The 12920-nt window shown below is 41.5% G+C and overlaps 1 protein-coding gene across 1 annotated transcript; it reads left to right on the top strand.

The window, feature by feature from the left end:
• Positions 1-598: 598 nt before the first annotated feature.
• LOC117337325 lies at positions 599-9653 on the top strand. Its single transcript, XM_033898246.1, has 4 exons — positions 599-725; positions 3873-4690; positions 4944-5670; positions 5980-9653. Exons 2-4 carry the CDS (start codon positions 3925-3927, stop codon positions 6671-6673), a joined length of 2187 nt encoding a protein of 728 aa, XP_033754137.1. The 5' UTR covers positions 599-725; positions 3873-3924; the 3' UTR covers positions 6674-9653.
• The last annotated feature ends 3267 nt before the right edge of the window (positions 9654-12920 follow it).

Here is a 12920-nt window from a genome sequence, read left to right as displayed (position 1 = left end):
TGCGGGTATTTCTGGCTAGGCGATTGGGTGCCGTAGATCGTGAGTTCGAGGCCCGGCCAGGGCACGAGTCATAAAGTTGTCTTCCTTTGTCAATTGTGTTACTTGTTACTACGTCATAAATCAAATGATTAGCACAATGTATCAAAAAGATTTGAACTTCCTATCGTAGTTGTACTGTGATGAATATCCGATATAATTAGATATATTATGGTATATGTCTCTGACATAGACGGATGTTACGAGATCAGAATTACATTGTCGCATTGACAGGCTGTATCTTGCGAGGTTTTCATTCCAAGCATTTCTTCTCTTGGCAAGCGGGGGATAAAAATGAAATCTATACGTCTTATAAAACTATTTTTATCGAGCATAGCTGCACTTGAAAATATCTAAACAGATCTCCCTTGATGATGCAAGATGAACATATGGTCTTGTGTCGATCTGATACGGAGAGGAACAAATGGTGTTAAATGTGAGAGTGGCATTATATTAGTGCTATCCTGTTGTGAGCCCCGCCTGCGCCACGCGCCTCCCCCGTCAGTGCCCCGCTCTCAGCATCAGCAACAGTAGTGCGTACAACTTTCTCCTGCCTGATCAGATGTGTTTGATATCGGGTTTCTTTCCATACTTAGTGGCACGACGTCACAATACTACCAGGGCTTCCGAAACAGGCTGCAGCCGGCAGTAGAAAGTAGAAAGTGTCGAACCATATGATAACTTCTGAGGTAAGTGTTTTATTTATCAATGAAATAACGTACTCATACAGTTTAAGAGTTTTAAAGAAATTAAATCACTTATGTATAGTATACATTGTGTTGGTATTGACAGCTATCTATGCGCTGGAATGTAGATTGTTTATATATAGCGTATAGTAGATGGCGAAACCGGCGTGCTTTTCACGTGCGGTAAAGAATCTCGGACGGGTATATAGATGTTCCGTTGTAGCGTAACGATTAAACAGCCACACATAGGTAGTTTGTACAGCCTATGTGGGGGTTTGAAATGCGTAATCAAAGATTTTTTTTAGAAATGCATGTTATGGATTTGGCGTTGTACCAAAACGGCGCACTAGTAGCATGTCTAACGCTGCACGTGTAGATCCTCGGTCTACGTACTGTAATCTATGTTTACATTACAATATTTAATGCTCTGCAAGGTTCACTATTGAATATAAGTTCAGGTCGGTCTAATAATGGAGATAATTTATTCTTATCAATCAAGTTTAACTGAATTTCTACCTTTCTATATTTCAATGGGCATGTAAGCTCACTATAGTTTTTTGTCAGCTTCCATTTTCAGTTGTAGTTATTATTTATTTAACTATGAATTGTAAGTCGTTCACATATTTGAAATCATCATAGTGTGATGTCGTCAAGTCCAAAACAAATAGAATGGTCTTTGTATAGACTGGCCAACACCGGCCCTTAAGTTTTTGTACAGAATTGCCCAGCTAATTATAAAGAGCTAAGATTAATTAATACAAGGTTATCTCGCCTAGTTTGAAACTTAGAATCAGACATATCGTAGCGACCAAAATTACAAAGCTCAATTTTAATCATAATTCTAATATTCTGTAGATAGGAACAAAATAACTTACATGATATGTTCATGTTTTAAAAATGTTTAATACTTTATTAATACATAAAACAATATTACACCATGTTTGATCTTTACTTATATACGGTATATAATTTGTTTGTAAAGTTATGTTTCAGTACACGTATTTTGAACTCCTGTATCGGTAAATAATAGTAGGTATGGGGTTGGGGGTAAACTTGGGGGGGGGGGGGGGGGGGGGGGGGGGGTAAACGTAAACTTTATTGGGGGGGTTAACGGTAACCATAGTACGTGTTGGGGAGGGGGTAACATTTATTTATTTATTTATGGGTTTTACGTCCGCTATTACGGCCTTACGGCCTTTCAGCTGACGATGGTAACCTAAGACATCTTTATAACGGTGATTAAAATACCCCACATGTCGGCACGGCAGGGAGCCCGGACTCCCTCTATAGAACACCCACTCAACACATGTACAGTCCAACAGTTTGGTGCCAGCGTCCGTCACCAGTTGGTTATTGTGACAATTAGCCTATCCATGACATGTATTGATGTTTCGATAAACATTCTGAAGATAAATTCACAATGCTTACTTACTCGAAGTGAATCCATGATAAAAGTTGGTTTGAGACAAAGTGGTATCTAAAGAGGTGTTAGTGTAAATGTATAGTGTGTATCAATCATAGAGACAGAGTTAAAATATGTGATAGATAGGATAGATGTGTAGATATGTAGGTCTATACATGTAAACGTATTTTGGTAAATTACAGTCACTGGGATGAGTAGTAGAATTTCGGTTAGTGTATAAGGTATAATTACGGTGGCTGATTTGTGCCATTTCGTTATTTCGTCTTTTCGCCCCGAAAAGACGAAAATGAAATAGCTAAATTCTCGTTCTTTCGTCTTTTCGCCCCGAAAAGACGAGGAATTAACAAACTTTAATTCTCGTCTGTTCAGGTCTCGTCTTTTCACCCCGAAAAGACGACAAGTCATACGCGAAAAGACGAAATTAATGCACGCTAATTAGCGACCTTTTTAGCGACCTCGTATTTTCGGGTTTAAAAATCTGGTCTTTTCGTCTTTTCGCCCCGAAAAGACGAGAATTAAGGTTTGTTAAATTTCGTCTTTTCGGACGAAAAGACGAGATTTTTAAACCCGAAAAGACGAGAATTAAGGTCGCTAATTAGCGTGCATTAATTTCGTCTTTTCGCGTATGACTTGTCGTCTTTTCGGGGCGAAAAGACGAAAGAACGAGAATTTAGATATTTCATTTTCGTCATTTCGGGGCGAAAAGACGAAATAACGAAATGGCACAAATCAGCCACCGTATATAATACCTTTGAACAGGACATTAATATTGCTGGGAATACGTAAAGATGTGTATGATTATGAGTAATTAGATATTTCACGTATTTAATTCATTTATTTATATATTTGTTTATTTGATATCATATAAGCTTTATTTTTCATATTTAAAGGGTAGGGAGAGAGATACCCCGTTTACCGGGAAAGCTCACCGTTCCTGGTCATAAACGAGACATTATACTACAGATAATATTTTTTCACTCAAGCTCCAGTTTTCTGTTACGCCCACCTCATCACGACTCGGCAGTTAGAGATTGAACAAAAGGGTTCGAATCCCCGCAGAGACAGAAATTCAGAACATTAAACTCACCTTTTCCTACTATTTTGCTAAAATCCTTTGATATCAAAACTCTATCATATACGTATTATACTTTGGTAGAGTTGAGCCTTTTCGTCGAAATAACGAAAAAAAATGAGTGCTTGAAAAGGATTCTATTTAAGCAATGAACAGTGGTTTTAATGTTGTTATAGTCGATATGGCAGCAAGATGTATGGTGGGCAAATGTAGCATGGAAACCCTGACGGGTTCCCATGCCATTTGCCCACCATACATCTTGCTGCCATATCGACTATAACAACATTAAAACCACTGTTCAATACTTATATTTACATTGTCTTACCATTTTCGCCAACTTTGAAAAAAACTAAACCAACACAAAATATATAGATATATAGGTACTGCGTTAAACTGTATTAAAACGATGTTTTTAATATATAAAATTTAAAATATTTGATTTTCTATTAAATTTGAGTTGCAGGCCGAGTGTGGCGTATTTTCAATTTTGCTGACAATCCGAGATGTTCCATTATTGTATTTATTTAAACTTCAAAATACATTATTCGTGAATATGACATAGACGCTTACCCAGATCAGGATTCGCAGGCCTAGGTTTAATTTTACTATATGTAAAATCGATCACCATATCTAAAACGTATTTGTATACTTTCAGAAACGCACGTCAACAAGAACTCAACTAACCACGGCCACCTGACGTGTCCACGATGAAGGTTTTAGATTTAAATACGGCGGCCCTGAAGGATTATGAAATGGGTAATTACGACAACGCCATAAAGCTGTATACCACCCTCCTGGAGGACGAACCAGAGTGTTCCTACCACTACGTCAACCGCGCAAAATGCTACCTGCAACAAGCTAAGTACACCCAAGTCGTGGACGACATCAGGAAGGCGCTCGACCTCGATCCAAAGAACATCGAAGGCGCTATCACCGGGGGCCGGGCGTCCACCAAACTTGGCAAGTACGAAGACGCATATTATTTTTACAAGGCTGGTCTCGACACTGACTCTAAACATGCAGTTATCACGGAAGATCTGAAGAAACTACAACAGGTCATCTTGGAGGACTATGAGAAGATGGGCGGTGAAACAGACGAACAAGGCTACGACGCTGTTAACTTCTGTGGACAAGACTATTATCCCGGGGACGATGTGTTGCTAAAGAATGAATACGAATCTCTGGAACGGAAGTATGACATGGAAAAGGACATTCCCGCTCCTCAAATGGATACTATAAGGTCAGAGAAAGCGGGGAGGATTGCTGTGGAGGCACACAAGGCAATGATGGCCGGAAAGTTCCCAGAGGCGTTGCAGTTCTTTACCCTTGCAGTGGAGCTGGAACCAACCAATAGGATTTTACGACGACTGAGGGCAGAGGTGCGATTCTTGAACGAAGACCTTGTTGGTGCCATTCAAGACTTGTGGGTGATCCCCAAAGGAGAGCGGACGGCAGATTCATGGAAATTGGGAGGTAAGGAGAATATATCGTCAATTCACGGTAGATCATACGTAGTGAACAGTCATATAAAACAATTACTAGTATATATTTGTGTTATCCTGGTTGGCATTGCATTGGCACCATTCGACGGCCCCTGAGAATTATTGTTCCATATTAAGATTATATTTGTACATAATTAATTATTCACCCAATCTTTATATACATATTACTACTTTTGTCTTTTCACCAAATTCAGTTCTAACTTAAACTGTATTTGTTTTCCCAGGTAAAGTATTGGGTCAGATAAATTATCCAATAGCGGCAGAGTTTTGGCTGAGGAAGGCATATACACTTTCGGGAAAGAAGGACCAAGAAGCTGCAATTATATTCCAGAAGGTGCGGACCAGTCGCATATACGGTCCATTGACCACAGATTTTCCTATAATCGTGGACTTTTCGGGGTACGGCCGTGGTATATATGCTAAGCGTGACATCCCCGAAGGGGAGATAATATTTGAGGATTCCCCTGCGGTATTCGGCCGAGTACTGGTAAAAGAGGTAGACAAAATGGTGCCTGCCTGCAACTATTGTTCAACATCACTCTTGACTGCACGTGGTTACTTTGGAGACAAATTGGATACCTTCGACAGTAGCGTGCAAGACCTGGTCGAGAGTCAGTGGCCGGATGTAACACCTGTTATGTGCGACAAATGTAACGTGGTGAAATTCTGTACGGACACGTGCAAAGAGCGTGCGTGGGAAGAATACCATCAACTGCTCTGTCCTGCCAGGTGTGCTGCTGCCAAAACCTTGCACGAGTTGGCTGACAACTATGGTTATGGATACAACGAGAAGGACGAGAAAGTCAATCTGTGGATGGCTTCGTTCAGTCCAGTTATACTGGCACGGATGTGGGCACAGATAGTGATAGCGGCCAAAAAGCTGATGAAGAAGGATGGCTGTACGGAACCCACACTGGAGCATTGGGCCAAGGCAAAAGCCCCCTTCAGGAAGTAAGTTTTTCACACCGATTAAAAAAACCATTTATCAGTTAAGAAATCAATACCATTTCAGTTGAACGTAACAAACATGGTAAAACATTGATCGACGTGTATGTACTCACTAAGCAAACCACAAGTTGGGTTCAAATGTTGTTTTTCATCATGCATTATATATTTTCAAAACTTCACGAAGGCTAATGTGTTCTAACCAAACTGTGACGAGTACAGCAGCTGGAAAATGCATGGATTTGCTAATATCATACATTTGCTTTCGTTTCTCATCAGGAATTGAAACAAAACCTTATTTTCTTATCATTTCAGATTCATTGCGTTCGGCGCAGGTGACGTTGCAGCCAAGATGTCAACGGTCCTACAGTTGTATCGCGACATCTTCAGCGACTGTGGTGACGGCGTCAAGTACGAGATTTCGGAAGCCGAGTTCACGGGACGGTATTTTCAGGCGTCGTGTAATCTCCAAAGTTTCTCCTTCCCAGTTACGCCCCACCACCAGTTCCTCAACCGTCTTTCTAACGTTGACACTCAGGATATGAGGGCTCTAGCTCTGCTGAAACCTCTCGAGGCTAAGGTACCCACAGCAGACTTTTGTGGTATTTTCCCTCTCCACGCGTGTCTGAATCATTCGTGCATGAACAACGTCGAGGTATGCGACGGCTACGTCAATGACCGTGGCGGCGTGATAGTTCGCGCCAAAAGAGACATCACGAAAGGAGAAGAGTTATACACGACTTACATCGACACGTCAATGACCCGAAAACTTAGGAGGGCGTGGCTTTACAAATCATTCAACTTCTGGTGTCATTGCCCGCGCTGTATGCACGAAGGGGATGACTCCTATGACTGCACGAAATGTCACAAAAAAGCCACAAACGATGAGGCGTTCAGGGGATGTGGTAACTGTAAAAAAGCATGGTACTGTTCAGTAGACTGCCAACGTAAGGCGTGGAACCATGGGCACAAGGAAATATGTCAAGCCAAGCACTCCGACACCTCATGAAGCCACTAACCAGTCAAGACATCTGTATAGACTGCAGCTCTCCGAATAACCTTAGGCATTCGGAACACTCCACAAAACATAAGTACCATTTAACACCACAGGTGGTGGCGTGGTTTCAACCATTCACAACAAAATCGTGAGGATACCCTAGTGTGTTATATGAAGGTAGTGAATGATAGTATGTAAAACGTCCAAGTGTGTGTATGGAGGAGTATGCTTAGGGGTAGTAGAGAGAGAATGATGTGTCAACACTATCTAGAAAAGTGTACGCCTATCTGCTCGTAACCAACGTCTGATAGTGATGATACTAGTAGTTGTCCCGAAGTCCGCTGGGACGACATTGCTATACTTGGTCAAATGTGGAAAAGCGTGGGGCAATTATATGATCATGAATAGGACCACTTAGGTTTTTGAATGATCATTGACTCCCGATTTGTTTTACCATCCGAACATCTTCTGACTTTTTAATATTTGAGAATCCTTGTGTTATGATATTTAAGCTACATAGGTTTCCAACCAGGCGAGCTAAACAGGCCCATCGGGATTCTTAAACCTATGGCGGTGTGTGAGAGTGATTATCATATTACCTTGTATAAACGTTGACCCATTTGGTGCAGTAACGAGGATTATTTTGACATGGTGCTATATTTTGGGTACAATTTAATTTTGTACGAGATACAAAATTATTAATGTCATATTAACGATAAAGTCACACTAGTGACGAATCCATTTGTATGTTCCGATTACACGAAACCATGAGTTTTATATGTATTTTGTTTAATACGTTGTATATTAGATGTGCTCACCAATATCCCAGAGTGACGTATAATGTTTTGCTCACTATAGCCAGTGGCTAATGAACCCTTCAGATAAGGAAAACGACTTACCCAGCTAATCAAATCACGTCATCTTTCGGGTTAACGCAACAAACCATGACAGTATTTTGTACACACCTATATATTTTGTTTTTGTATTGGTCATTTTTATGACTTGTTTGTCCCCCTTTTCCTCTTCCCAATCATTCCAGATTTACACTAGTCCCCCGCGTGATTTCTGTTACCTCGTTTTTAATGAACACAAATGGCAACTCTTTTATAAAATATTTTGATGATTTACTATAAAGAGTAGAAGAGTTCTTGAGAGTTCTTGCACAAGGTGTTATTGGCGTCTGTATGGAGTTAATGTATTTTACTAGCAGTAGTATTAAGCCGCCTTCTGGTTGGGCCATTACAGTGACCTGGTCCTATAAACGAATTCACTGGAGGAAACTATACCTACCGACTGTAGACCATGATTAAGTGACCCGGGCTTTAACACAATAACTAACATTCTTAATTCGTTTCCTCTTTTTGGAATCCTGGGAAGGTACTATTGTTATATAAAATGTATTTACAGAATGCCACTCGGTACCATGTATCGCAATCATTTCTTTTTAACATTTAGCTGTCTGGTTCCGAAAAAGCTTCCAAGCAAATTAATATGAAAGGCCTTCAACATTGATAATAAGTTTGGATAAAGGAAATGTCGTTTTTAACTCGAGTATATAAAATTGAAAACAGTGTAAAACCTAGATATGATTTAAAAGTTGGAATTGCAAAAATATGGATTTTAATTCCATAAAATGTGTGTATGTTTCTCTAAAGTGTTTTACAAGAGAAAAGTCCCTGGTTTTCATCATTTAGCCAGATATAGGACGATTCTGGAATATTAAATGGCTTATTCAGAGATGCAAACAATCAAAGTCCAATTATTTCCTAAGTACGCACGGGTATACAAGACAATTTTCAAATGGTTAATGAAACGATCCGTTTACAGAGTTGTGGCGGTACCTTACACCGTTTACAGAGTTGTGGCGGTACCCTACACCGTTTACAGAGTTGTGACGGTACCCTACACCGTTTATAGAGTTGTGGCGGTACCCTACACCGTTTACATAGTTGTGGTGGTACCCTACACCGTTTACAGAGCTGTGACGGTACCCTACACCGTTTACAGAGTTGTGACGGTACCCTACACCGTTTATAGAGTTGTGGCGGTACCCTACACCGTTTATAGAGTTGTGGCGGTACCCTACACCGTTTACAGAGTTGTGACCGTATCCTACACCGTTTATAGAGTTGTGGTGGTACCCTACACCGTTTATAGAGTTGTGGCGGTACCCTACACCGTTTATAGAGTTGTGGCGGTACCCTACACCGTTTACAGAGTTGTGGTGGTACCCTACACCGTTTACAGAGTTGTGGCGGTACCCTACACCGTTTACAGAGTTGTGACGGTACCCTACACCGTTTACAGAGTTGTGACGGTACCCTACACCGTTTATAGAGTTGTGGTGGTACCCTACACCGTTTACAGAGTTGTGACGGTACCCTACACCGTTTATAGAGTTGTGGTGGTACCCTACACCGTTTATAGAGTTGTGACGGTACCCTACACCGTTTACAGAGTTGTGGTGGTACCCTACACCGTTTATAGAGTTGTGGTGGTACCCTACACCGTTTACAGAGTTGTGACGGTACCCTACACCGTTTACAGAGTTGTGACGGTACCCTACACCGTTTACAGAGTTGTGACGGTACCCTACACCGTTTACAGAGTTGTGGCGGTACCCTACACCGTTTACAGAGTTGTGACGGTACCCTACACCGTTTACAGAGCTGTGGTGGTACCCTACACCGTTTACAGAGTTGTGACGGTACCCTACACTGTTTATAGAGTTGTGGCGGTACCCTACACCGTTTACAGAGTTGTGGCGGTACCCTACACCGTTTACAGAGATGTGGCGGTACCCTACACCGTTTACAGAGTTGTGACGGTACCCTACACCGTTTATAGAGTTGTAGCGGTACCCTACACCGTTTACAGAGTTGTGACGGTACCCTACACCGTTTATAGAGTTGTGGCGGTACCCTACACCGTTTATAGAGTTGTGGTGGTACCCTACACCGTTTATAGAGTTGTGGTGGTACCCTACACCGTTTATAGAGTTGTGGTGGTACCCTACACCGTTTACAGAGTTGTGACGGTACCTTGCACCGTTTATAGAGTTGTGGCGGTACCCTACACCGTTTATAGAGTTGTGACGGTACCCTACACCGTTTATAGAGTTGTGACGGTACCTTACACCGTTTATCAGAGTTGTGACGGTACCCTTACACCGTTTACTAGAGTTGTGGACGGTACCCTACACCGTTTAACAGAGTTGTGGCGGTACCCTACACCGTTTACATAGTTGTGGTGGTACCCTACACCGTTTACAGAGCTGTGACGGTACCCTACACCGTTTACAGAGTTGTGGTGGTACCCTACACCGTTTACAGAGTTGTGACGGTACCCTACACCGTTTATAGAGTTGTGGTGGTACCCTACACCGTTTATAGAGTTGTGGCGGTACCCTACACCGTTTATAGAGTTGTGGTGGTACCCTACACCGTTTACAGAGTTGTGACGGTACCCTACACCGTTTACAGAGTTGTGGTGGTACCCTACACCGTTTACAGAGTTGTGGCGGTACCCTACACCGTTTACATAGTTGTGGTGGTACCCTACACCGTTTATAGAGTTGTGACGGTACCCTACACCGTTTATAGAGTTGTAGCGGTACCCTACACCGTTTACAGAGTTGTGACGGTACCCTACACCGTTTATAGAGTTGTGGTGGTACCCTACACCGTTTACAGAGTTGTGACGGTACCCTACACCGTTTATAGAGTTGTGACGGTACCTTACACCGTTTATAGAGTTGTGACGGTACCCTACACCGTTTATAGAGTTGTAGCGGTACCCTACACCGTTTATAGAGTTGTGACGGTACCCTACACCGTTTACAGAGTTGTGACGGTACCCTACACCGTTTACAGAGTTGTGGCGGTACCCTACACCGTTAACAGAGTTGTGGCGGTACCCTACACCGTTTACATAGTTGTGGTGGTACCCTACACCGTTTACAGAGTTGTGACGGTACCCTACACCGTTTATAGAGTTGTGGTGGTACCCTACACCGTTTACAGAGTTGTGACGGTACCTTACACCGTTTACAGAGTTGTGGCGGTACCCTACACCGTTTACAGAGTTGTGACGGTACCTTGCACCGTTTATAGAGTTGTGTTGGTACCCTACACCGTTACAGAGTTGTGGCGGTACCTAACACCGTTTTATACATGTCACTTAGCATTCCTCCCAGTCTCCCCAACACCAGACCTCGTAGATTAGTCCCAATTTTTTGTTACTTTATTCTATCCAATGTTATTTAATTTATTCACTTTTGTATACCATATCACGTTTTTATCTCACAATTTTATGATCATGTAAGCAATTATTAAAAAATTTATGTTCGGAATGAAATAAATGATATGATCGAGTGTGTTTTTTATGCTTATCTATGGATTTTGATGTGTAGATAAGATTTCCAAGACCTCACGGAAGTTGCTGAGATGTTGTGATTGGCTCTACGGTCCAAACAGCATGCCAACGCTATGGTACATCATGTGAATTATTTTTAGAACGAGAACCCCCACCCCTTCAGAAGTCAACTCTATGGTGGTCATTTTGGTTTTAATTTCAACGTTTCATACAAAATTCAAGGTTCATCTTGTAACCCGCCCTCCCACAAAGTTTTATTGAATTCCATTGAATAGTAAAGGAGTTATAGCGACCGATCGAAACCCGATATAGATACACACATCTACAATGTATAGGGATTATTGCAAGCAAGTTTTATTGAAATCCCCTCAGTAGTTTAGGAGGAGTAGCCGCTAGTTGGATATCTATGATAGGCTGTATAGAAATGAGAGGGTTTTCTTCTTATTTGAAAGTTTTTTCCCTTCTGTTTTTGTAGCTTATCTAAAGTACAAATAACAGTAATTACATACAAAGTGACGTCACATCTCCAAAGTCAAAGGGTTCATTCTCGATCAGTTAGATTCTGTCTCCTATTCACAGAGATAGAACATGAACACAGCTGCTAGAGTTCAATATACACGCACTTGTACCATCATTAGATATGAAAAATATGGTCGAGAAAGAAATTTGAAATAGATTCTCCGTTAATGAATGACGTTGAGGTATTCATATGTTCAGGTTTTCACTCTCATCAACGTTGGTCTGGGTCCATGATGAGTTTTGACCATCTCAAGCCTTGGCCTGGTATCGTGAAGAACCCTGGCTATTCAAAGACTTGGCCCAGAGCCATGAGGAGTCTTGGCCAAGGACCACTTGGCAATACTAAACCAGGGTCAGGGACCATGAGGAGACTTGTAAATCCTAAACTTCAGTCTAGGGCCATGAGGAGACCCTGCCACCTCAAACTTTGGCCTGGTGTTACTGAAAACCTCGACCTAGGACCATGAGGAGTCTTTACCATCTCAAGCCTTGACCTGGTATCGTGAAGAACCTTTGTCTCCCAAACCTTGGCCTAGGACCGTGAAGAGTCTTGACAATCTCAAGGTTTTGTCTGGCATCATAACGGGTCATGGTCATCCCAAACCTTGACCTAGAACCGTGAAGTCTGACATAATGAAGAACCTTAACCATCCTAAACCTTGGTCTGGGACCATGAAGATACTTGACCAGCCCAAACCTTGGCCAAGGACCATGGGGGGGGGGGGGGGGGGGGGAACACAGGCGATGTTCCAAGAGACTTTATAATCCCAAACATTGATCTGGGATCATGGGTAGTCTTAATAACCTAAAGCATTTGCTTTGAAGGTGTTCTAAGTGAAGCCTAAAATAATTGGTTCCAAACCATGTTAAAGAAGTCTGACCATACACTGTCATCTACAAAGGATCATACACACTCATTTGACTTATTGAAGAATTAATGCGAATCATGCAATATAACTTTGCAATTTCTTGAAGAGTATTCATCAGCGACAATGAAAAATTCTTATGAAAATAATCCACCTCAATGAAGTTTCAGGGTGGGTCAAGGGAGGGACCTATTTTCCAAGATATTCCAAAAATGCATAAAAAATGTTTTTTAAAGGTGTATCACACCATATGAATGACCTTATGCTCTCAATTTAAAAAAATTCTTAAAAAGACATTTTGCATTTTGAGGATTTTGAGATCATCAAAATCCATAATGTTTTTATGTATTTCATAGGAGATCAACATTTGCGAAATGGTTTCAATCACAGGTAAAGTAGGCCTTTTATGGCTGAATTATGTTCAAATTTAGTAGCTTGGCATGAAAACACAAAATGGACCTGCTTTAAAGTATTGATAGATCACAAAAGTAACAACACAG

The sequence above is a fragment of the Pecten maximus genome, chromosome 11 (assembly GCF_902652985.1).
Source record: "Pecten maximus chromosome 11, xPecMax1.1, whole genome shotgun sequence".
NCBI lineage: Eukaryota > Metazoa > Mollusca > Bivalvia > Pectinida > Pectinidae > Pecten > Pecten maximus.
The sequence above is the reverse complement of the archived record's forward strand: the minus strand, read 5'-3'. Positions and strand labels throughout refer to the sequence as shown.

What these genes read in the sequence shown, in the direction of transcription:
- LOC117337325 (XM_033898246.1), top strand. Translation starts at nt 3,925, where the DNA reads ATGAAGGTTTTAGATTTAAATACGGCGGCCCTGAAGGATTATGAAATG. An exon ending in AGATTCATGGAAATTGGGAG is followed by an intron (nt 4,691 to 4,943) that starts GTAAGGAGAATA and finishes TTGTTTTCCCAG; the next exon opens with GTAAAGTATTGGGTCAGATA. An exon ending in GCAAAAGCCCCCTTCAGGAA is followed by an intron (nt 5,671 to 5,979) that starts GTAAGTTTTTCA and finishes TTATCATTTCAG; the next exon opens with ATTCATTGCGTTCGGCGCAG.